Below are 25,931 nucleotides of genomic sequence, written 5' to 3'. Positions count from 1 at the left end.
AAATTGTATTAAATTATTACAATTTTTAAGCATTTTTGGCTAGGTTTATATTTTTATTTTTTCTTAGCTTTTTTCCCCCTTCAAACTAATTTTCTGTTCATTGCTCATTGCCTTCTTCCCATGCTTTTTACAAGAAACCAAGCCAATTAGTTTAGGTTATAAAAGGTTAAATAAGGGGAAATATGCAGCAACCATCTTGCTGCAACAATGATTATTCATTCATAAAGCGCTCACTATCTCCCATCAAACACTATAATTAAACTCTATTTTTGTCAGCTGAAATAAATAGCACTTTTTGTAGTGAGTGAATTTACACTGATAAAAAAATGCTAATAACATTACTATAACAAAATAAGTGTGTGAAAAATTAAATAAGACCGCTAATTAGTCACTTAGTTACACTGAGCAAACTTAAACGTGTGTCATTCCAATCAGAAACGGTTACCAGCAGCACCCTAAATGGAGAGTTGATGTTTGTTGTACGCTCAAGTAATTAGAAAACAAATGCATTGTAAACAACTAAGTGTCATTCAGAAGTGATAAAACAATGAGGCATCATTTAATAATTTGCGTCATTTCAAATACCTCAACCGACAGAATAAATGTTGGCATTTTGCATTTGTGCAAACCACAGATATGTTACATTTGTATGTTATTATGTAGCAAATATGTTGGAACTTAACATCATTTTTGTGTTTAAACAACGCTGTGAGTAATGTGCAGCACAGAAAAACAACAACCCTTGAATATGTTAGGAAAGATCATATTTTGGCCTAAAATACTTGGTTTTGTGGACTCAATGGAAACACAGCCATGTTTCTGTTTAAAAAAATGTTTTAAGTGGAACTATTCCTGCTGGAAAAACAGTGATGTTTAGTTAAAAAAATTACAGCTACTTGTGGAAATCTCCCAGCAGGAAACACAGATATGCCTGAGTAAAAAAACAATCATATTTTGTGGGAATACCCTGGTTGCAAACACAGCAACAACTCAGTAAAGATATATTGCTTTTTGTAGGAAATGCAGCAATGATTTGGTTAAAAAAAAGAAGGAAAATGCTACTTTTGTGGCACTATCTTGTAATAAAATGCAGAAACATCTTGAAAAAAATGTTTTCCATGGCACCATCCCAGCAGTTAATGCAGAAATATCTTGAGGAAACCAAACAATTTGTGGCACTACTCCAGCAGGACATGTAGTAATGTGTCCTGCTGGACAATGTAAAGAAAATGTAAAGTAAAAAAAAATATTTTAGCAATATCGTCATGGGCAACACTATGACAGGTTGCTAACAACATTTACGTTTGGTGGTTAATAAGGCTGCTGGAAAAAAACAAACTACCTTTATTGTTGTATGTTGGTGTTGGACAGCGTTAGATAGTCTGCAGCTTGGCAGCATCTGGCCTAGTTGTCATGGCATTCACCATCCCCTCCACTTCACTGATGACAAAGTCAGCTCATATACTACATCACTTTAGAAGCGTTAAAATGTCATGCATCAAACATACAAGTGTGATATGTCTGAGGTTTGTTAAAACATACAATGCCAACATTTTCTTTTTCTTTAGGTATTCTCTATTGACATGAATGTGATGTGCTCCTGTGTTTTTGTATTTGTATGGATTTGATTTAACCCTCTGACAGCTGAGCAAAATTTGGTTTCATGCAAAGACCTGTGAGGGAGATGAGCATCCTAATAAGAAAGGGCCCCCATAATAGCAATAAATTAGTAATAAGTTAAAGAAAATTAACTAAAAATGAGGAAAAAAAGACAGAAAGAAAGAAAAATAAAATAAAACAAGCAAAGAAAAAAATGCTTAGCAAACTGTTTTGATTTCTTACAAGAAACTGTGAGGGGTATGTAAATTACAAATGGCTCCCAGAATAGCAAGAAAAACCTAAAACCTAAAAGAAAAGAAAAGAAAAGAAAGAAATCAAACCAATTTTCTCAGATTTGAGAGATTAAATGCTAGTGGAGAGAACTGTCAATCTAGGTGTTAATGGCTGTGAGAACGTCATGCATGTTGCATATGTCAGCATCCTAAAGCCGATGGAGGAAATCTGTCTTTTATCTTGACGTTGTTCAGCCTGTAACAGTAAGGGTGTCTGTGTAGCAGCCTTTTCTTCCCCCTCGGCTGGCTCAATTTGATCTCATTAACTCTTTGCATCATTTTCATTTCTACGACTATCAAATTATGCTACATCTGCACCGCACCTCTTCATCTACAAGCATCAATCATTTTCTTCCTGGTCAGACGGTTCAAACACTAAGTCGACCCCGCTGTGGGCTCAGACAGCCCTCTGCACCCTGAAGCGAAACACAGAGAGATATTACTTGCCACTGAATAGAGGTAAAAAGTTGAATAATCCCCGGGGCTGCAGAGTCAGAGATTATGAGGCAGCCAAATTATGCTGACAACTGTGTTGCAGTGAGTCCTCTGTGCGGTGTGTCTGACACTGATAAATGCCTCTCCGTGGCTGCTCAGGCAGCCTTAACCACCTTCTCCGAGCGGCGCAGAGGTGTTACGGCTGAGGGCGACAGAGTTCTATTACTGCCGCGCTCGGGTTTTGAGGCAGATGAGCAACAATAGGTAAATAGGCTGAGATGAAATTAAACCTGGGAGAGTGCAGATATTTTTCCTTTTCCGCATTGCTGCATCTGTAAACAATGAGGCACTTTCCAGATGGGGGAAATGTGACTGTGGCGGGTGTAGCGGCTGCAGCAGCAGCAGCAGGAGCAGGAGCAGAGTGGTTTGTTCACAGCTACTCCCCACCAGTGTGTCAGATGTTGTTAGATCACAGCTCGGCCTCCATCGTTCCTGGCAGTGTTGTTCTCTCAAAGCTCAGAGGTGACCAGAGCTGTATGTGAGGAGGGAAAAAAATAGAAAAAAAGAAAGGATAGAAATATGTCCCCGGAGCCAGACTTGTCCCTCCACCCCTGAGGCCAGCCTGGTTCCTGCATGAAAGAAAAACAAATATGGACTGAGCTTATTGCATAAGCATTCATGCAAACAAGAAGAAAAAATCACTGACCTTGTTTTTAAGAACCACCATCTTTTTTCAAACTGCCTCCACTGCATATGTCTAAGGAAAGAACACCAATGAGTCATCACTCCAGTAGGTGGTTAGGAACCGCAGGACTGCTGTTCATGACTGCATTCATATTGCTCAAGCAGCCTCACGCAATGTCAATGTGTCATTTCAAGTTCATGTGGATGCGTCTATGGTCCTTTCCGTACTCCTATTTTTGTATTTTTGGGTGAAAATCTGGCTGTAAATGTTCAGCAGGGGGGAAAAACATTTCCACTAAAGCCTCACAGATGTGGCTACATGTCTGCAAAAGTGGCAGTTTGTGTCAAATAAGCGCAGACATTACTGTGCATGTTAGAGAGAATATACAGCACAACACTAATATGAAGTCAGAGAGTGTCTCCAAGAACTTCTTTCAGCAATACGTGTCCAAAACAGCCAGGTCTCATTCTCAGGTCATTAAATACTGATGCTTTGTTACACGGCTCTGTGTAGCAGTGCTGAGGGCACACTCTCAGACACACAGGGCTTTCAGCTTACTCCTCTGTAAAACCATATGCAGCAATACCTGATGTTTAGAGCAACTGACATAGTTTAAATAACGTGAAAGTCTACGAAAAGTGGGAAGAAGGGGCTGAGGATGAGTAAAAAAAAAAATAGACTTTCACCCAGGAGATCAGTGTTTGTGCCCCCTGTGGAACCACAAGTCAGTGTGGGATTAATGTAACATTATGTAATTTACTTGCATCACTCGTGAAGTATTTATGCCATGTTATATATTTATTTAATTGAAAACATGTTTTAACCCTATCCCCCTAACCTTATTTATTTATTTATTGCTTCATTTATCAATTCATTTTTTATGTATTTTTTATTTATTTATTTTATAGCATGCTATGCTTTTAAATACTTACAGGTCTGCACAGTGAAAATTTGCTACCTTTCAAATATTTCAAGTCCCTTTCACCATATTTGATTGAGTGATTGATGAAAGAAACATCAAACAGATACCATGGAGTGATTTTTTATGACAAATTGATTTTACCCTCTCCCATTTCTTTTGGGTGATTTATTGCCATTAGTAATAACTGAATTAAATTGAATTAAACTGTTTATACAAATTGAAATAAATATGCACCCATACATAAACACATAACATTTTACTTGTGTACTAGTGTACTGGAGTGTTTTTCTATATGTAGTTTTGAAAATTGTGGATTTTACACCATTGTGGATTTTTAACACTTACATTATAATTATTTATTTAGCACTTTAATTTTAGAACTCACTTATTTTTTGTTGTCATTTTTTTTTTTTTAAATTAACCTCTGGGTACTTGTTCCATTTTAAGCATGTTTTCTATTAACTTTTTAAGGCATATATTTATTTAGTATTATGTCATGCTATCCATTTCAATTCAAGTAGCACTTATCTTCCCTTTTCAAAACAAATCCCTTCCGTAGTTAACTGTTATTTATGTGTTATTTATTATTTAAACTATTGTTTTTTAATTAATTGTCATATTAACGGTCACCAGAGCTCAAAGAGCTGGTTGAGAGACCACAGCAGCATTAAACCTCATATTCTCGAATAATATAATTCGATTTTTTAAAATGATTTTATAGTGAGTTTTTATTAACCAGCTTGGGTCTTAATGAGGAACTTTTTAGTTGTTTTTAACATCTATACCCATTTGCCCGAGCTCCTTGTAGCGCTCATTTAAAGCACCGCATTTTAACCCAAATGTAACCCTTCCTGACTAAGACGTTCTGTTGCCTAAATGTAACAGCAACTATATGACATCACTAACCACATGTAACAATCTGTTTGACCCAGAACACAGCTGTGAGCAACTTATAGATATTAAAGGGTACGTCTGGTGTTGGTATCACAAGCCGAAGAAGGTGAGAATGAGCTGGTACTGGAGGGCCTGGGATGAGATAATGTTGTCCAAAATGAACCCTGTAGATTAGAAATTAACCTACCATGAATGGTGTATACAACTAAAATCTGATACTTTACACCAGGCTGCAGAATATAATCCGTTTGTGACAATGCTTTTGAACATTTTATCCCTTTCACAGATCAATATTAAACCCTTTCCAGGTTTGCTAAATGATTTTAAATGGATGTGTTTCCTGCTTATAGGTAGTTATTATTTTTGATAATTCCCAACAGTCTTAAAAACCAAATTCTAAGGAGCAGCTACAGCCCCATTTACCATTGTAAATCAGCTCCTTCAGGTTCGATAGCTGATTACCTCAAAGAGTTCGCCTCCCCCAGACCTCTGTATGTAAACTGAGAATGAGCGGTTTCTCCTTGAACGTAAATATATTTCATACTTCATTTCCTCAATCTGCATTCCCTTAACTTCGACACAAGCATCACCAGAAAATGGGAGGCCAGTTTTGCTTCTAAATATATTGTGGATGATGAGAACAAAACGGACACCCGGCTGCCCCTGCTGTGTATGAGGTGTCAAATGGAAATTGAAATTCACTACTTAAGGCTGTGTATATTTATTACCAAATTTGGGAGCATGATTGCTCAGGAGATAAGTGGCATAATCTAGATCAAAGTTAAAAAGGACCCCTATGTGTTTATTCTTGCTTTACCCTCTGAGGAGCGAATATTACCTCGTCTACACTCCAAACTCTGTGTCAGACTGAAAATAAATATAGCTTAACTGGACAGAAGACGAACCATCTATGGCCAGACTGTGGTACAGGAAATCCTCAGGGCTCTCCACTGTTATAGTTTTAAATGTAAAAAGAGGTCCTTCACTAGTTTGTGCTCTCCCTTGTTGGACTATTTACTGATTACTTGCCTATTTAGTATTACATTTGTATTAAAATTAACAAGTTTTACAGCCCGTACACCTCATAGGTTGCATAACTTTGGGCAAATAACAAGTATCGTTTAATGTGTATAACATTGTAAAACAGACACACTAAAACTGCTTGGTTAAGTTTATCAAAAAGATCATGGGTTGGCATAAATAAGGTATGTTTTTTTCATAATAATGAAATGTAATCTATCTTTTGACCCTGTCATGATATTGCAGGCAGATGAACCCAAGTGCCAGAACAACAACAAAGCAACAGTAACTTGAAGAAAACCGTAGTTTAACCCTCTATGGTACACATTATGATGCCAGTTGTTATATAAAAAAAGAAATGTTTCTGCTGGTAATGATTTTTTTGTCATAGAATAGACCAAGTAAACATAATTTAAAGAAATTTTCAATATACATATATATATTTTGGGGTACACTTTTGTTTTGTTACCCTAAAACAACACTGTACCATAATGTTCAAAAATGAAAAAAAGAGGGTTATCAGGATGCCCAGTAGCTCACAGAGTGGGCGCCCCATGTACAGAGGCTATGTCCTTGCCACAGTGGCTGGAGGTTCGATCCTGATCTCAGTCCTTTGATGCATGTCATCCCCTCTCTCTCTCTCCCCCTTTCACGCTTAAGCAGTCCTATCAAATAAAGGCAAAAAGCCCCCAAATAATTATCTTTTAAAAAAGAAAAAGTAGGGTTATTGCTTCCTGGTGTGTATCTTCCCTGACATATTCTATGTTGTGTTGCTGCTGTGTTGCTAGCAGTTGGAGCTGAACCATGCGAGGAAGGCCCCCAAAGAAGAACACAACATGGCCTCCAAAAAGTAATAAAAGAGAAACAGTGCTATTGGTTTTCTTAGGGCTTGCCTCTCTATTTAAGTATTGCAACGCAATTGTGAATGTACTGGGATTGTGTAAACAGCCAAATTTGGGTACGTTACCTCAAGGCAACCCAATAACATAGAGGGTTAATTTCTAGTTTCTTGAACAGACATCAAGGCAAAAAAGGAACAAGCTGGCTGGATATGTAAACAACATACACACACAACGCCGGGAGCATAGAGAATGAACAGACATGTAAAAAAGGGAGACCCAAGTTTTATATACACTGAGGTGTAATCACACGAATGAGACCTAGGTGGATTAGGCAGGGACTCAGGTCAAAGGAAAACACAGGGATTGGTTAACAACAAGGGTGTGGCAGGGATCACTCTGGTGATAAAAGCAAGACTAATACTGAGCAGGTGTGCAGGGAAGACTCTGGAAACAAGGAAGGACTAACGAGACTGATAGAAGGCAACTGTGACAGAAAACAGGACACAGGGAAACCACAGAGGAAAGTGAGAACGGTGGTTGGACTGTAGGAGCAGTGAGGAACAGGTAAAACTACTAAGGGAAACATTAAGGCGGGAGAACACACAAAGACAGAAAGTAAAGCCAGACATGACCGTCCATGACATGCATGACAGAGAGGTGATTCACAGATTTAAACAGGTCACACAACATGTACAATGTGAAACAAGGAAAAATATTACAGAAAACCTAAAAACAAGGGTCCACAAGATGACACAAAACCCAGGACCATGAAACACCCTCAGCATTATGTAGTTTATCTTGTACATACCTGCTTTGATTTTCCTTTCTTTAAAAATATAATATTATTTCCTTGCTTTAATAATGCAAATTTCCATGTTGTGAAACTAATAAAGGATAGTCTTATCTTATCTTATCTAATCTTATACTAATTCATCACTGCCTCATGGTTTTACACAGAACAAGAACAGCAGCCTCTGGGATCAAAGTCCTGTGTTTGTATGACCCATGCACTATATCCTGCCCTAAGCGGACTTTGTCACTCTTTTACTACATCAAAGGCGAGGCAACTTTATTGATAGAGCTCAATTTATTACAAAAAAACAAACAATGTGCTTACATTTACCATGTGGATGGCCATGCTATTTAGGATTAGGCAAAAGAGGCACATGGTAAGGTGTAGAAAAAGAAAAAAAAACACACATCCACAATGGAAGCAAACTCCAGACTTGCGGACAAAAGTCAGTAGTTTGTGGGACCCATGTACCTCCCGACTGACCCTATAAGCACACTTGTGCTCCTTAAATTACAAACACTGGGCTCCTGAGTGAAAGTCCTGGGTTTGGTTGACCCATCCACCACCCTCCCTATAGGGACCACCCTAAAGGGACCTCACAATACATCATAACAGGAAGCATTGTAACCTAATGCTGTCTCATGATGTATCATACAGACGCAACAGGTTCTGTCCAGCCGCATTATCAGCTGTCGGCGTATCATACTGCCACGCTAGATGCCATCTGGCCAGCTCCGTATGGCCACCATACAAATTGACACCACCCATCTGCGTTTCATACCATCACATCATTTGATGACCTCGGATTGAGAATGGACTGAACTTTGGGGTCATAGTTAAAAAACTGTTCACATTTGGCTGGACTGTCAAAAAACTTTTAAACCATTTTTCTCAGTTTCAGTGTAAGCGTAGTTACTGCCTTTGTAGGGCAGTATATATACCTTACACTTAGTGTAGAACACTTATGGTTTTGAGAACTATATACACCACTTTGGCTGTGATGGTTTAAGTCCACAGCAGGCTGTTAGCAGCTCAAGCATTAAAATTATACATGTTGAGCTGTCCGTGGTGCTGATCAGAGGCTTATTTGCAGAATGAGAGCAGCACTGCAAACCTCTCCATGGTGACATTGTCTTCTTTGCAATTGTCTAGAGTGGTTGTGTGTGTGTGTTTTACATTAAGGGTGAGGCGAGAGACCAAGAAAAAATATTTGCACTGGAGCCAGTCACAATTATGTTAGGCCGCTGAGCCCTAATCAGCTGCTTGCTCCTCATGTCAGTTATGGACGGCATAGACTGCATATTGCACTTTTCTGCCACAAGCGACCACTCATCTCGAGCCAGCACTCACCCACTCACACACACATTCACACGGCAGTGGCAGAGGCTACAATATGGCTAAATTGTTTGGAAAATGGTTGCAGTAATGTCAGCTAAAACACACAGAACTGCTGGGGTGATCCTTTCAAAAAGTGGTGGATGGTAATTTGGGAGCTTTTTGCATTACCCACTAGACTGTGTTATCACATTTAACCTCTCTCACAGTTGAACAGTCAAGCTGCAAGGTAATGACATCCAGTTGTATTTAACCAGTCAGTCAGCCAAAAATCCAGTCATGGTTTCGGCAGCCAGACAGTCAGATAGAGAGTGTATCAGTCAACAAGCAAATGAGACGGCGGGTTTTATAACAGAGCCACCAGGCAAGTAAGGAAGCGAGTCAAAGAGACAGTCAGCTAGCCAGTCAGCCGGCCAGGGATCAGCAAGAATAGATGGAACTGGCACTAAGCCAGTTTGAGCTCCCTGTGGAGGTGCTGTGGTGATTCACCTCCCCGCCTCGCTGAACCTGACTGCCTCACTGGCCCGGAATTGATATTCCACATCACCATTTCAGCGAGCCAAAAACATTTTGGCAAAATGTAGAGTGTTGTGTTAGGTTAAGTAGGACAAAATGAAGAGTATTCAGCGCGGGTCTATTCTATCCCAGCATGCACCGAGAGCGCCTGAAAAGGTTTCTGCTAGCTCAGACAGATACTTGCGCTCATTATGCCTACAGAAAAAAAGTCAGTTTGCAGTCCCTCACACTGCGGTGGAAAGCCAGGGAAATACACGCAGAGAATACAAACTCAGAGGCATCATGTGCACTTCCAAAACCCTGAGACATTTCATAAAAGTCAGACGTCTCCAAATCATATCTGCCATGGAAACCTTTTTCCCCCAGCATTCACTTCCCATCTCCAGCTGAATAACCATGCGAGAATTCAGCTGTAAATTAATCCAAAATGACTTATAAAGACACAGTGACCTTGTCAACCAAACTGTGACAGGAAGTGGGTGGAGATGCTTTTAGCCACAGTGACGGATAAGAGAAATAATAAAACTCCTGCCCACATAAAAGGTAGATTTTCTTGTGTATTCAGCTGTATTTGCATAGGACTCTCTTTTTGTGTTTTTTCTTTGCTCAGCAATTAAAATGCATGGCAGCGTACAAAAAACAACAATAATTCACAACTGTTCTCCCTTTGTTGTTTGCTAAAAATAGCACAGGAGCACAGAAGGTACCTTTACCTTTAGTTTGCTCACTGGCAAGGTGAGTATTGAAGTGGAAAACAGCTCACGCAAATAAATAGCTGAGATAATGTGTGATTTACTTCAGAATAATGGCTTTAGACGTCCTGCTGCTTTTATGTGGATGGCTCATATGCATTTTCAGTGCCCAGGATGGAACAAATGGAAGCAACCTGACACCAGATGCATGCTAATAGGTGGAGTAATACTCGCATATATGTTCTAGAAGTATCATTTAGAATGGAAGCTGTATTTCAATGCACTCACAGAAACACTTGCACAGTAGTTCAAATAAAGAACAATTTCTGTTTATGACATCTTGAAATGTGTTTTTGGAACAGGTGCATGCAGGTGTTAAAAGTGACACTATGTTAGTGACAGTAGTGTTGCTCACTCACCAGCACGGTCAGCAGTCAGAGTAGTGGCAGCGGCTGTGACACACAGCTCATAGAGGTAATTAAGATACTTTGAAACACTCAGCGCCTGATTACTGCAATTTGCAACAACAATCGTACTCCCTCTCAGAGTCATAACTCAGTCAGATCTAAACACACAAGGCATGATACCCACATTTAGCAGCCGCCACAGCGGGGCTCGTATTGTTTTCACCTTGTGAGACTGTATTGGTGTGCCATCACGGCATAAACATGGTGCTTATTGTAGTGGGAACTATCAAAGAAGTGTTTTTTTTTGCCAGGTGTTTAAGTATCTACTGGTGTGTCTATGGACAGATTTTGCCACCATGATATCGTCACAACCATGCATGGTGCAGTTCCGAAACTTTTCACATGTGTAGATGAGATCAAAATGAAGACCATAGCCTAATTCCCACTGCATGAAAAACCTGCTAACAACTGCTAACTTCTGGCTTTTGAATGCAATGCATATGATTGGCATTCATACCCAGGTCAAATGACTCTGCAGGGGACATGGGTATTTTTTGCCTCCAGCTCTGATTGGCACTGATGGAAACACAACACCCAGGTGAATGCACTAATTTTAGCTCCTTAACCGGCAACATGAAATGACGTGCCGTCACTAATTACCATCTGTCTTCTCCTAAGCAGTGCTCAAACATCATTCTAAGTTAGCCTGCACCGAATTTGAAATAGAAACTCAATAATAAGAGATACAAAAAGAGAAGAAACTACTGAAAAGTTTTCAGAGACCTCTGTTTCTACCGCTGTCTGCTGTTTTCCTGTTCTCCTGTCTGTCCGTGATGTCACACAGACACACCAACAGAAAGGCAGACTCATCTGCTGCAGCGCTGCATTCACAGGTAGTGTAGTTATCTCATCACATTTCCCAACCAACAATGGGGCAAATGATCTCTACTTGTAAGTCCTTTTTGCAGAGAGATTCTCTATAACGCCTTTGGATTTGTGATGGATGGATGGGAAAGCAATAATTTAATGTTCAAATTTCAAACAATAGATGGAGTGACACTTTTCTGTTGAAATTGTGTCAATTTAGTCAAGTGACACTCATTGATAGTGTAGGGTGCTCTACCATAAATCAGGCTTTAGTTATAAACAGTTTTAACAAATATCCATAAATGTGAAAAAATTAAATGAATAAATCCTAAGTGAGAGACACTCCTTACAAGAATCGCAATGTTTTTATGAGACCTTCAGTATCATAGTTATCCAGTAATGGTGCAGGACCTTTTAAAAGCTCATTCTGCAGACTTTTAATGGTGCCAATTTGCTTAGATGCAAATGAATATAGGATAAAAAATAAAGTGCTCATGTTGTAGTCTGGGAGGGGATGCAATAGTCCCACGGGTCGTTCACACATACAGATTAAAAAGCTGGGACAACAATAAGCTTGTATTCAGTGGGAATGGGACCTGGCGGTACCCTTTGCTGAGAGATTTAAAAGGCGCTCAGCAGCACTACAGGGGGAAATTGAGAAAAGCTGAACTTTATGCAACTTATACAACTACCTCGAGAGTAGTATGGTGGCCACATCAAGAACAAATTGTCCAGTCAGAGCAGCGTATGTAAATTCGGCGCTCAGGGCAGCAAACTCACACTCAGAGTTACAGCTTACTTTGTATCTTTACTATTGATTGCAGCATAGGTTTTGTCTCAGGCAGGGAGACTTCAAAAATGCTCCAGATGAACTACAAGCAATTGCAAAGCCCAAAACACTTAAAGATAGAAGATCATTTCTTTGTTTTGTTTTAGTTCAGTCACTGTGGCATCCCATCATAGTCATTAACACGTTTTGTCGCTTCCAGGTTTGATAAAACTGGGCTCAATTTAGCTCACAGCTACATAGTGCAACATTTTGCTTTGTGTTTACATACCCAAAAACATTGTGCAAATGATAGTTTCAATATTAGGAGAATGTTTATACTCCAAGATGAATGATAATACTAATAGGAGTCATGAAACCCACCTTGCCTTAATTTCCTGCCTGTTCTCACTCCAGACTTGTGAAATATGACCACTCTGTCAATGCTTTTGGCGTACGTGTGTGATGTCAAAAACCACCTTCTGCATCCAACTAGAATACAGCAGGACAGCATCAGATAAGAGCACGCTTGAACGGAACCAGTGCATTGTTATTATATGCTGCCGGATGGCCGGATGGCACCAGACGCGTTCACATGCAATGCCACTTGTCAATGTCACTTGAAAACGCGGCTAGATGGACCCGGTCACATGTGCATGAAATGCTGAAGGACAGAGTCAGATAATAATGCTGCCAATAACAGTGTAATGTAAGGAGTATGAGTGCGAGTTCTAGGGTGGACGGTTGGGGAGGTGATGGGTCCCACAAACAACAGACTTTTGTAAAAGTAAATGTTCAAAGATGCTGCCACTCAAGATAACAAGATCACTCTTAAAGAATATGCATCTTCTGTGGCATCATATGTCAGCAAAGGTACTGATGACGTGGAGACCACAAGGACGGTGAGATCATTCCCAAACCAGAAAGCCTGGATGAATGGGGAAGCAAAGGCTCTTCTCAGAGCTAAAAGGACTGCCTTTCAGTCAGGGGACAAGGAGGCATACATCATCACCAGAGCACAACTGAGAGCTGACATCAAGGATGCTAAGAGGAGACACCAGCAGAGACTGGAGAAAGACCTCAACAGCAGCAGCACTACAAATATGTTGCAGGTGATTCAAAATGTCACAGGCTACAGAAGCAGGAGCACAGCCATCATACGTGAGGCCACACTGCCAGGCGGGCTGAACACATTTTACGCTTGCTTTGACCTCCTCAATAAGGACTCAGCTGTGAAGTCTACTCTGCCTCCAGAGGACCAGCGACTCTCAGTGACCACAGCATATGTGAGAAAACTCACATAGATACTGAGAGTGAATATAAACAATTCCACAGGCCCAGACAACACCCAAGGGCGAGTATTAAAAACTTGTGCTGATCAGCTTGTTAATGTTACAACCAACATTTTTGACGCCTCACTCTCACAAGAGACTGTCCCCTCCTGCCTCAAGAGAGCCATCATCATTCCTGTAACCGAAAAGGCTGCTGTGTCTAGTCTTAATGACTACCGCCTGTGGCTCTTAGCCCTATCCTGATAAAGTGCTTAGAGAAACTGGTTCTCCAGCACATCAAAGACAACATCCGTGCCAGCCTGGACCTTCACCAATATGCTTTCAGAACCAACAGATCAACAGAGGCCACCATATCTACTGCTCTTCACTCAGTCTTCACCTAGCTGGAGAACAAGAACAGCTACATCAGGATGCTGTCCGTTGAATCAGCTAAGCATTCAACACAATCTCTCTCATGAAGCTGATTGGAAAACTTAACAGTCTGGGTGTCAGTTAAACACTGTGCAACTGGATACTGGACCTCCTCACATGCAGACCCCAGAGAGTTAGGATTGGTAATCTCACCTCCTCTACATTAGTGCTCAACACCGGAGCCCCCCGAGACTGTGTGCTCAGCCCCCTCCTGTTCACACTGTACACCCATGACTGCACTCCCAGACATCATGGGAACTCTACTGTGAAGTATGTAGACGACACCACCATCATTGGCCGTATTACAAACAATGATGAGAGTTCATACCAGGCGGAAATTGACAATCTTGCAGAGTGGTGCACAGAGAACAACCTGCTGCTCAAGGTCGGTAAAACCAAGGAGCTGATTGTTGAATTAAGAAAGAAGGAGGAAAAGCCACACACCCCTGTCTACATCAGTAGAGCTGAGGTGGAGCAGGTTAACAGTTATAGGTTCCTTGGAATCACTATCACTGAGAACCTATCTTGGTCATCACACATCACCACCTAGGTTAAAAAAACACAGAAAAGGCTCTTCTGCCTACAGAAACTTAGGAAGGCTAAATTCCAGAGCAGGATCCTAGCTAACTTCTACAGAGGAGCAATAGAAAGCATACTGACTGAAAACATCTCGAACTGCCATGGTTCGTGCACAGCCCAGGATAGGAAGGCTCTACAGCGGGTGATTAAAACTGCCCAGAACATCACTGGTTCCCATCTACAGCGCATCAATGACCTCGGTGAAGTGAGGTGTCTGCACAGAGCCCAAAGGATACTGAAAAACAGCAGCCACCCCAACCACAGTCTGTTTACCCTGCTGCCATCTGGCAAAAGATACAGAAGTATCTGCTGCAGAGCCACCAGGCTACAGAGCAGCTTTTTTTCCCAGGCTTTGAGACTACTCAACTTTTCCTTTGATGCCAAAAGATGTAGTATGATTTAGGATCGCCTTTAAATTTAATTTCTTCTTAAACTACATTAAAGAAAAATGACAATAAACTTACATCATACCTTGTACCTTGTAAAGAGTCTTGAATTTGCTTCCTGCGTAAACGTGTGTTTTTTTTTTTTCTACACCTTACCATGTTCCTCTTTTGCCAAAACCTGACTTGCTTGCTTCTTATTCCCATCCATCATGACACTGTTGTATAAACATAAGGACGATGCTACTGCATCCCACATTGTGCATTTATCACCATAATGGCATATATGGCCATAATGGTTTTCATGTCTTCAGCCTTAGTGATATGAAAGGAAAAATAGTAAGGCCTACTTTTGTGTAAAATTATTTATTAGTGTGTCATCATTCCTGATATAAATGATGGCCTTCAGGTAAAAAATAGAGCGACCTGACATAATTAAAGTCACATGACACACTGTACTGTATAATAAAGTGAATTGTGGCAACTACATAATTTGTGTTCAGAGACATTATGCTGTCATCATGCTGGTTTGTCTGCAAAATCATCACAGATGCCCTTAATAGAGTTTTGGCTCTGACTGCATGCATGTAAATGTAGATTGTAGAATGTGTTGATGGTATATGTGATGTTTTACAGTTATCCTTTGCCTGATTAAGTCATCTTCTTGCACCTTCTTTCACTTTTTGTGTTCTCTCCGACAAACCAAACTTTTAAAAACATTTCTTTGCGAATATCAACTAAAGCAATAGAAACCACAAACAGCCAAACAGCAAATCAATAATGCATGAACAACAAACTCCCTGCTGTACAAGTGTGGCTTCATCACCACATTCTAGAGAGTGCTGCACTAGTTAGAGTCGCTTCAATGGATTTTCAAAAGTACATCTGGAGGATATGCTGACTGACACCAAAGGAATGAGCCGGCACAGCTGTGCAGCAGCACTGACCCATCATGTTAGGTTATACCCACAAGGAGGTCACTTTGACCCAACACCGGCCCTGCCACAGTCTCCTGCTGCTGTATTTAGTCTTATCTTGAGAAATATACATGTAGATTTAATGTTTACAGAAATGTTTACTTTATATCCAGTCACCCTGAACTACTCCCAGCTGTACTGCAGGGGAAGCAGGTGTACGTCCACTCGGTCCTCCTGCCCGCATTGTGAAAGTGTCCTTGAGAAAGACGCAAAAACCCTAGATTCTGTCCCCAGTGAGCAGGCCAGTGCTGAACTTCTTGACCTCAACATGAGATCAGCTGGCAATAAAAGGGCCGACTACTAGTGCTTTTGTGCAGTAATATGGATTTAATGACCAAGTGGATAAAAGCAAAAAATAGAATAACTAGAACAGTTCAGAAAATGACATCTCTTTACTGTAATGCAGCCTTTAACCATTTGAAGCAACATCACATTTGTTTGTGCTGCTTTCAGATACCCTTCACAAGTATTATACATTCTGAGCTCTATGCAAATTTGTGCAGTTTCTTTCAAAAACATGGGGGAAAAGGCAATAAGCAACTTGGTTAGAAATCTTTTTTTTTTTAAGCGAAGGAAGATGTTTTTTTTAGGGATTTTTTTCAATTTCAGTTTTCAATTTTTTTATCATTAAATTTCTTGCTATTTTTTTCTGTGCATGTACAATCCATGCTTAACTGTAATAATGCCAGTGTTAACGCACATTTTTTTTATTAGCAAAAGAATAATACTTTTAATACAGCCAAAATGTTGAACAAGGCTTTTGTTTGGTGACCACAATGTAACAATTAATCTTAAACTCTATGAATCTCGTGTTACACAATGGTTACAGTACCCACTTAATGTTGTTGCAGTGGTAGTGGTCAACAGAAAGCGTCCACCTGTCAATGAAGGAACATGTCACCCTGAGCAACATGGCTCATTTATGATGTTTTTAATAGTTTCTGGACAACAATAGAGCTCTATGGCACAGAGGAACAAGATAAATTAGTGGCTTGATACACAGACAATACTTTTAATTGGATGCCTGCGCTGTTGATTTAACCCTTTGAAACCTGGGCAATTTGGCCTGATTGCTTGCAAAAACATAGAGAGAAGGCAATGAGCAACTTAACAAGACATAGAACAAAATTTTAGGAAGGCAAAAAAACCCCATTTTTTTTAATTACTGAAGCGAAAAAATGAAAAAAGAAAAAAGTTCTGAAAACTGAAAAAACAAAATAAAAGTAAAGATTTTCTTTGAAAATGTTGTTTTGTACCTTTGGTATTATGTAATCACAATATTACATTACAATAATTATTAAAATAGGTTTCTGGGCATTTTTTCCTATCTATTTATCTTTTGAAGTTTTTTGTCACCCTTTACCAGTTTCTTGCAATTTGTGGGACATTTCTTGGCATTGCCTTTCCCTCCCAATTTTCAAAAGTAATCAAATTTAAACAGGTTAAATAGCTTGTGAAAGTCATCTGTGTGCAGCACAAGAAAAAATGATTTAAATCAAGGTTAAGGGTTAAGTCTCTTGAATAAATTGGGTGCAAATATTATTACTGATCACTGATTATTATATATTAATATGCTATATAAATAGCACAACATAGATATCTTGAGTGTGCCAAAAGTGCAACATATATTGTATAATTTTTTTTCTGACATCAGTCAGACATGGTTGTGAGATTCCTTTCCACAGTGCACATTAAATATCGACCTAAACAGTGTTGCCCTGAACTGCTTAAATCATACATCATGTCAAACAAACTGGAGAGAATATGAACACTTTGCATGGGGGGAGAAAAAAAACAGAAATAGAAAACATTTGCTCGTCTGCAGTTTAGCAAACACATTATGTGATGAAATCCACTCTCATCCTCAAACAGTGCAATGTGGTTGGACATTTTTGCCTCCAGATCATAAGGAAGTTTTCCTGATGCAATCTAGAAACACAGTGACTCAAACAATGAGCAGTCAGTGGTCTTACTGTTAATGACAAAGCAATCAAAATTTCACAACACATGGAAGTAAGTAAACCAGGTGATTGTCTCCAAAGTATGAACAGGAGTTGTGAGTCGCCAAAGCAGCAGGACTTTTCATCGTGATTTAATTTGGTTCAACAAACAGGCTGTAGACTGAAAGCCTGGAGGTGTAGACACGTGTGAGTTCAGACATTCAGCAAGGTTTATCCCCCAAAACTTTTCATCATTCCTACCAGATTAGTCATGCAGAGCAGGATAAAGCTTGACTGATGTTGCAAAGTTGTTATTTTTACCTTGTAATCCGACACTGAAGCTTGACGCCTTGAAAACCTTGCAGCACTCATCAGTTCATTGTTCTTATATGATTAATTTAGGTGTGGTATATGGTTGTGTATTATGCACACACAGTATGGCATGAGGAATAATGATGGCAGTGAAAAGTCTGGATGATTTCCTACAATGTCAAGTGCATATAGCTTTGCAACCCTACTACATGGAGATATAAGTCATAATTGTCCCTCCAAATGGTACGCCCAAAACAGCATGGGCTAGATTAACCAAATCACCAGAGGAAGATGTTAACATTTTCCATGTCTGCAAACCATGAATACTTTACATTTGTACATCTTATATATTGAGAAAATATCGCTGAAGTCTTGCACAAATCTGCAATGGAAACCCGCCTACTGTGTTTCCAACAGGTTTATTGCCACCAAAAGGGATTGTTTTTATAGAGATGTAAAAAGCATTTTTTGTTTGTCAACCAAGAAATCGTTGTGTATCATGACAGGATTGTCCCATGAAAAGCTGTTGTTTTTTATTAGGACATCACTGCATTTCGAGATAGTGCCATTAAAAGTGGGTATTTTTCAAAAAACACCATCTTTCCTGGACTATAATCAAGTAGGTTTTTTGCCCAAACCTGGCATGTCACAGCATGAAGTTGGAAGAATAACTAAAATGTCATATGTTGGCGTGGAAGAGTTGGAGTGAGAATGCATTGGCTTAAGATTTCATGCTTGAAGTATCCAAAAATAAAAAAAGGAAGGAAAGGACTGGGACAAGGTCACATTCATTCTCTGATAATTAAGAGGTTTTCATAAAAATAAAAAAAATAAAAAATATATATACAGTATATATTTATTTATTTTTATTTAATTGTACATCTTTTACATTGTTTCTGAGTAGATGATTGTAAAAAGCTTGCTATCAGAGAATCAGTGCATGTTTTTCCGTGTATGGTGTTATGTCGGGTCTCTCTGCGCCTGTGTCTTGCTCTGACTCGTAGCTGGAGGCTGATTAATTATTCTCTGTGTGAAGGATGTTTTGGCCCAGAGTGATTGCTGCTCCTCTGTGGCACTCCTGTTCTCTGGATCACCTCAAGCCAAATGAGATGTGGTGGGGAGGAATAAAGGGTCAAAGCCCTCCCTCTCTGCCCCCCCTCCCCCTTTCTTCTACCATCCCCTCCCTTCATCTCCAAATCCCTAGCAGTCCAGACAATCCAGAGCTGGGCCGCAAGGTGCAAAGTGTCCCCCTGGACGATTTCCCTCTTAGAACTGCAGCCCGGCCTGACACAGAAATCTAGTCAATGTCAATATGATTTAGGGAATATTTCATTTTCTATTTGTAGAGTCCTGCCTTGTTTCACAGGATTACAACTTCTCTCACTTTTCCCTCTTTTCAATTTTCTCAAATCTTTTCTTTCTGCCCACGGATAGCAAACGTTTTTTTTTTTTTTTTTGTCCACAGAATTCTGCAGCATAGGATTGTACACTTGTCATCAGTTACTTTGGTCTCATCAGTTCTGGTTCGATGTCCCCGAGACGCAGGCGAATCAAAGAGTGGGCTGAGGAGGCTGTGTTCTAGTTTGCAGTTGTTAGTCATGTCAGATGCTCGGTAAACAGTCAGAGCTGCCTGCAGTAGTGATAGCAGTTTGTCAGGGGCCAAGGCAACAGTAGCTGCCCATGTAAATCCTTTTCAAAACACTTCAAAGGCTGTTTACTTTGAGGGAAGGGGGGTACATTCGTAGTTTTCTGTGCTTGCTTGCTAAAGATAGAGGAATTTATGTGAGAGTATGAGGCTGAAGTCCACTGATCACAAGCAAGTGGCCAATTTTGGAACAGTTGTTTTTCTTGAGTGATGTGCCAGGTTCATTGAGCAGCAGCCTCAGCATGATGTATGTGTGTGAGGAGATGAATATGTAAATCAGGGCATGACCATCTTCACATCAGGTTTGTTCGAGCTGAACTGCGCCTCACTAGACAGCGGGCGAGAGGTGGCAGTCGCAGCAGGTGGTGGTGACAAAAAGCTGCTATCAAGTCGGACAATTTTCTGACTTTTCCAGCAGCCTTCAGTTTGCACAGGAAGTCACAGAAACATCCACATTCTAATAGATTTAATCCAAATTCATTCAGATCTGAATATCAGTTTGTTCACAGTCTCTAATTATTGCGATTATGACACAGCAACGGCTTTAAACATTATACAAGTGATCTGTCATTTCTGTTAATGGTTCAACCTATATTTTACACAAATTTTCATGTAAGTAGGCATCATATCAGTTTGCTGCTGGATATTAATCAGCTGAGCGCACCTGTCACAGTCAAACTACATCAATAAATGAAAAATATCAGTCTCATATTAAAGACACAACAGCTCAGCAACAGCAGATCAGTCAGACAGCCAGCAGTCAGGGCTTAGGCTTCTTACCACAAGTCTTTAAACAGTCCTACTTAAAATAATTAAAACAGTTTCATGTTAATACACAATAGACTACATATAGTTCATTGTGAATGTATTTAGTCCTTCTGACTGCAAAACATCGTCAGTCAAAACATGTATTCATGTGACAGAAAAAACCTTCAAATAAGACTAATAAATTCCACATTCAACAACAACAACAAAAAAGTTGATCTGAAACATCATATTGTTGAGTCAACATCTAAATCAATCAGTTGTTTGATCAGCTGAGAGCCAGGCATTTCCCATCATGCCCTGGGCCTTGCAGTCGGTGGAGAGCAACTACAGTGCCTGGATCTAAAATCTGCGGATGCCTTGATGTTATGAGATCGCAGTCCACTTTTGCATGATGTGTGAGCAAGTCAGAATGAGGTTGGACACAAATCTAACCGGCATACATTGCTCATCAATCTCTGATGCAGAACTGACTAAACTTGAATGAGCCTATTAAGATTTTTTTTTTTCTGCATATGAACCTGTTATGTTAAGCAAAATTAATGGTAACTGACATGCCTACTCATTTTCCCACATTTCCTTGTTGTGAGAGTGGAAATGAAATACAGTCAATAAAGTCCCTTGATAAGAAAGACAATGGATGAATGTTTAATGGTCTTGTAATATTTGGCATGGTAATAAAAACAATGTAATGACTCACACAATGAAATAATCTGGATGTGTTTTGCAATGTTTGTGTATGAATCCACGCTCTGCAGTGAGGCAGTGTTCTCAGGCTTTATCGGTGACTGCAGCCTTATGGACCAAACTTAATGAAACCATATGGTGGAGCATTTGGAATGCAGAATAGGGTGAAACACAAACAGGCAACCACATGTTAGATAACACACATTAAAAAAAAAAAAAAACCTAAACTCATTGTGTACCACTGCATTTTATAATGTGCATTTTAGAATCTGAGATAGTCACTAAAGTCACTTAAGTCACTCTTAAAGGATCGAAAAAATAGCACTGCTGGTCAATGTGAGTGCTACTCTAATGCCTAATGAAATCGAAAATTGCACATATTAATGTATCTGACTGTTCTGTTTTGCTTTTTAACTGGAGGTTGTGCACGCTCTTTGTAATGTGTGACAGATGTAGTTTTGTGGTGCATGGGTATGCGGCGTGTAAAAGAATGAATCTCATCACAGACTGACAAATTTGCATAAATACCAAACCTATCTAATGTGTGTTCTCTCTTTTGATCTTTTCTCAAAATGAAACCTTAGCTGTGTTTGAAACCACTCACTATTATCTATGTTGTATGTATTAAATAGTGAACTATATAACCAAACAAAATTTCGGACAATACACTGGAATTTTCTGAACATCATTGCGTTAATAGATGCACCAGATATCTGTGTGATGCAGTGGGCGTGCCCAATGCCATGCAGACAAACTGAGCACTCAGGAGGACAGATAAACAGAGGTTATATCAATGTTGCAGTTTTCTGTTAAATCCCTGATTAATTCAACCTTCTTCTTCTCCTCCGGAAATACACAACCGATTTGCATTATGGTATAAGGGAGTAAAATGAAGGTACATCAAATGTACACTCATATTTGCTGTGCATTGTGTGTATTTTATAATGCAATATATAGTGGATGAAATTAACCTCTGAGAATTCAAACACTACTGCAAAATGGCAAACACACTATATAGTGCACTATTTCTGTGATAGGAAACGGTTATAATCACAGCTCTTGACTATCAACATACTGCGGATGCCATGCAGTTTCAGGTTCTCTGGTATTATATTTATGCAAAGTTACTTGCAAGCTAGTTGTGGGTTTGTCATACAGACATATAATTTTTTCATGACCTAAGGTCGGCGGAACAAAGTCTCTTATGGTTGACATGACTTCATATCGACATATTGCTCCACCCTATGTATAACTCAAAATAAAATCTAAAAAAAACGCCAATATTTTATTCCTCATTGTTCATTTTTTTAAATAATTTGTGTCTTCTCTTTTCAGGTACAAGAATATCATTCAGCTATGGACTGGCTGTCCTCCTTCTGGCATGTGGTTTGGTGAGGGATGTCTTGTTATAATTTGAAGAACTGACATGGTCTGTGCCCTGATCTCGCTCTCTCTCTGTTTGCTCTCAAAGCGAACGAGAAAATTGCCTGTTTTATCCCCCTCCTGCCCCCGCCACCGCCACCCCACCATGCGGACAGCACAGTTGGCCCTCATTTCCCTGCCACCACTGCTCTTGCACCCAGCACATTGTTATTAGCCACTGTAAACACCTGTCACCTTTAAAAACCAGTTGGATTACCTTTTGTACAGACGTCGGTTCGACACCATCCCGAGGTGCAACGCTTCCGGTGTGAAAACGGACTCTGTCTCTTGTTGGATAACTCTCACAGAGAATGACTTTCTCATGGTTTCGCCGTTCCAGTTCATGTGTTTATTGCTCAAAAGTGAACAAGAAAAAAGGAGAATCTATATTTGTGTAATATATATGATTCTAGATATATATCTGTTTTATTTGAAACACCTAGAATTACTGTATGTGCTGTATACATAGCTACACCATATTGGCCATGGAACTTCATTGTGAATACTGGCCCTGGCAAAGAAATGAAAGAAATTAAACTACATGTTAATTTAGACTGTTAACATTAACCACACGGTCAAAAGGGTTAAATTTCTCATTCTTCTTCAGCTATATTGGCCACCGAAATTATCTGAAGTGCATAGTTTTACATCTACTTAGTGATACATACTGTAAACTGGTGTGCATGCTTATTGGTCTGACAGCTTCAAAGAGGGGATCATCGGATATTTGAGCGACACAATTCAACATTTAAAGTTTAATGTTACAGTATGTTGACTTTATTTTTAATGTGCTAGCTTTGGTGTGAATAAAAAAATGTCCCTTGTCATTTTAATTTGTAATGCGTCCTCAGTAGGAATAAAAAGGATGTCACAATTTATGAGTCATGGAAAATCCTGATATGTGACCATTGGATGATTAATTTTAATTGACCTGCACCATTTTTAAATGGTGTGCTTTGGTTGCACCTTTCTGCTATGTGTCATTACTACAGAGGATGAATGAGTCGCCTATTTACCCACTTTGGATCATGAGTGTTTGTAGTTTAAATTACTTTGATGCCAGCATATAAACACACACATTCGCACATTTTGCAGGTAGAGTGGCTAGGGTTAAGGTTAGGGTTAGGGGTTGAGGCAGTGTAACACAGAGAGTAGACCTGCTTATCATCAACATTGTATATGACCCATGTTTGGGAGAAATAAGTTAGTTTTGTTGAAATCTTCTCTCTTATATCTTACAGTAATATATCTTTAGCTTTATTTTCAGATGATATATCATAGAGATTTTTTATCCACGCAGAGCATTTATAAGCAAAACGCTTTGACAATCTGACACAAATGCGGACAAAGGTGTTCTTTTTGGTTTCACAGTGCAACAACAGATGCAGCATAACATCTAAAATAAATGGGATTATTTCGTTGCTGTTAACTTCTGAGTGAGTATGCACCATCCATCCGAAATGCAGATGTTCCTATCCAAACAGAAATATTTATGAATGATAGAGTAGTTGATTTATGTCTCAAGAGTCACCGCAAGCAAATGTTATCCAGCAGGAGTACCATGCTGCCAGAGTGCAGTGGTTGCCCTGCAATGAGATCAATATTTTATTTTGGTAGACCCCGAAGCACATACTGTTTTTTCTGCTCAGTTAATGCCCAAAAATGTACACCAACTCAACATGAAGCATGATTATGTAGTTTCTCATGTGTTGTACGGTATAATCTAACATTCATACATAACATACATGTAATTGCCAACGATAACTGTGCTGTGTGTTCTCAAAAAGCGAAAATACTCACCTCCCTTCGAGCTTTTATTCCGCTTTGCAGACAAAGCAAAAATCCAACCCCCTCCCCCACCCCTGTATAGTCTTACTGCATTCCCAAAGAACTGTGGAGGGAAACTTGTTGATTCAGCACTGAGGTTCAAAGGCTGGCAGTGCTTGTCGTGCTTTGGGATCAGACCAGAGACATCTACTGATCAGCAGCTTCCAGCCTGGGTACAAGATGTGTGGGCGATAGAGGGCAACCCTGTCTAATCCCTCAAGTTCCAAATAGCTTCAGGGTGTATTTGGACAGTTAATCTAGCATCACTGTCATATATATGCCACTCTGCTGTGACTGGAAATCAATTTCTGTGTTTTTGAAACGAGAACATGTTATATACTATTATTCCGAATGTTTAGTTTGCAGAAAAAGTACAGCTTATTTTAAAAAGGTATGGAGAATGGGATTCGGATGTCGATTCTGTTGGCAATGTGTGCACAGTTTGAGTGGACAGTTTGTCCAACCCTCATGTAAAAAGTTACAGATCTGTACAACTTGTAAATGAAATAATCAGCATGTTAACATTTTTTTTTAAAATATCCATTTAAAAAGGCAGAGGCCAGTGATGTTCTGTACTTGTAACAATGGTGTCATGTACTCATATTCAAGTGTTAACAAGTCCAAAGTGGGTTTTCACCTCTTCAAAAATGAACTTGGATAAAATGTATTTGACAAAAAAAATATCTATATGTATTAGAAACATCTCCTTTATAAAGCTTTCATCCTAATCTAAGGGACTTGCTTGACTGTGGGTCCTTGCAACATAATGAATAACAAAGAGGGGGAGATTAGAGCGATGACTGATTCGATTTTGTGATGATGCTTGGTTAAAAAAAACAAAAAACTGAGTCATGAGTTTGGGTTGAGATGGTGGCTGAATTGCTTAAAAATGACAAGGTCTCTTACTGAAGAGGAGAACAGTTCACAATGACGGCTAGAGCAGCAGTTCCTTCATCCAGGATGTTAGTTCAGACACACAGCCATTCTTCTGTTCTGTTTTATATGCCACGCTATTCATCCACTCTAGATGTATTTGTTTCTTCTAATGTATTTCATTTCAATGCGGTCCTGTCTGTTTGTTGAGCTGTCAAAAATTCTGATGAATTATAGTTCTCTTTTCTTTGGTATTGTGTGAGGCTTCTGTACTGGAACATTGCAACAGTTTGTATTATAATGACAATATCAGAATAATATTTAAATAAACCATTTTCACAGATGAAATTCAAACACTGAGGGATTCCATCTGTTTGCTTGGTAACACACTGAGCTTTACAGCGAGTGAACTGGAGAGAGTTCTGACTACGCCAAAGACTGGCCCAGTTTCCAACTCGGAAGAAAAGTTTATCTTTTTGTGTGTGTATGTATGTGTGTGTGTGTGAGCTTAATCAGTTTTCATTTGATAGTTCTGCTAAATGTGACTCAAAATCAGCCAGCCCTTCATTTATGTAACCACTCAGAGATGCTGAAATGGAGAAAGCTGAATCAGATGACTTACGCAACACTAGAAAAGCATTTCCTAAAGAAAATGCACATGATTGCTGTGTAAAGATGCTGATTAGCATGATTTTTGGATGACTTTATAATCTCATTAAAAAAACTAACCGAATGCAAGCAAGGGTAGGAGG

General features: G+C 39.5%; 1 protein-coding gene across 1 annotated transcript in view; it reads left to right on the top strand.

Moving 5' to 3' along the window:
- Nucleotides 1–25,533, top strand: part of vstm2a (V-set and transmembrane domain containing 2A) — a 118,230-nt gene extending 92,697 nt beyond the window's left edge. The window contains exon 5 of the mRNA XM_088072181.1: nt 22,393–25,533. Coding sequence (XP_087928307.1) covers nt 22,393–22,469 — 77 coding nt within the window. The 3' untranslated portion in view covers nt 22,470–25,533. The remainder of the gene's footprint in view (nt 1–22,392) is intronic.
- The last annotated feature ends 398 nt before the right edge of the window (nt 25,534–25,931 follow it).

The sequence above is a fragment of the Plectropomus leopardus genome, chromosome 21 (assembly GCF_026936395.1).
Source record: "Plectropomus leopardus strain MGB_pleo_1.0 chromosome 21, ASM2693639v1, whole genome shotgun sequence".
NCBI classification, from domain to species: Eukaryota; Metazoa; Chordata; class Actinopteri; order Perciformes; family Serranidae; genus Plectropomus; species Plectropomus leopardus.
The sequence above is the reverse complement of the archived record's forward strand: the minus strand, read 5'-3'. Positions and strand labels throughout refer to the sequence as shown.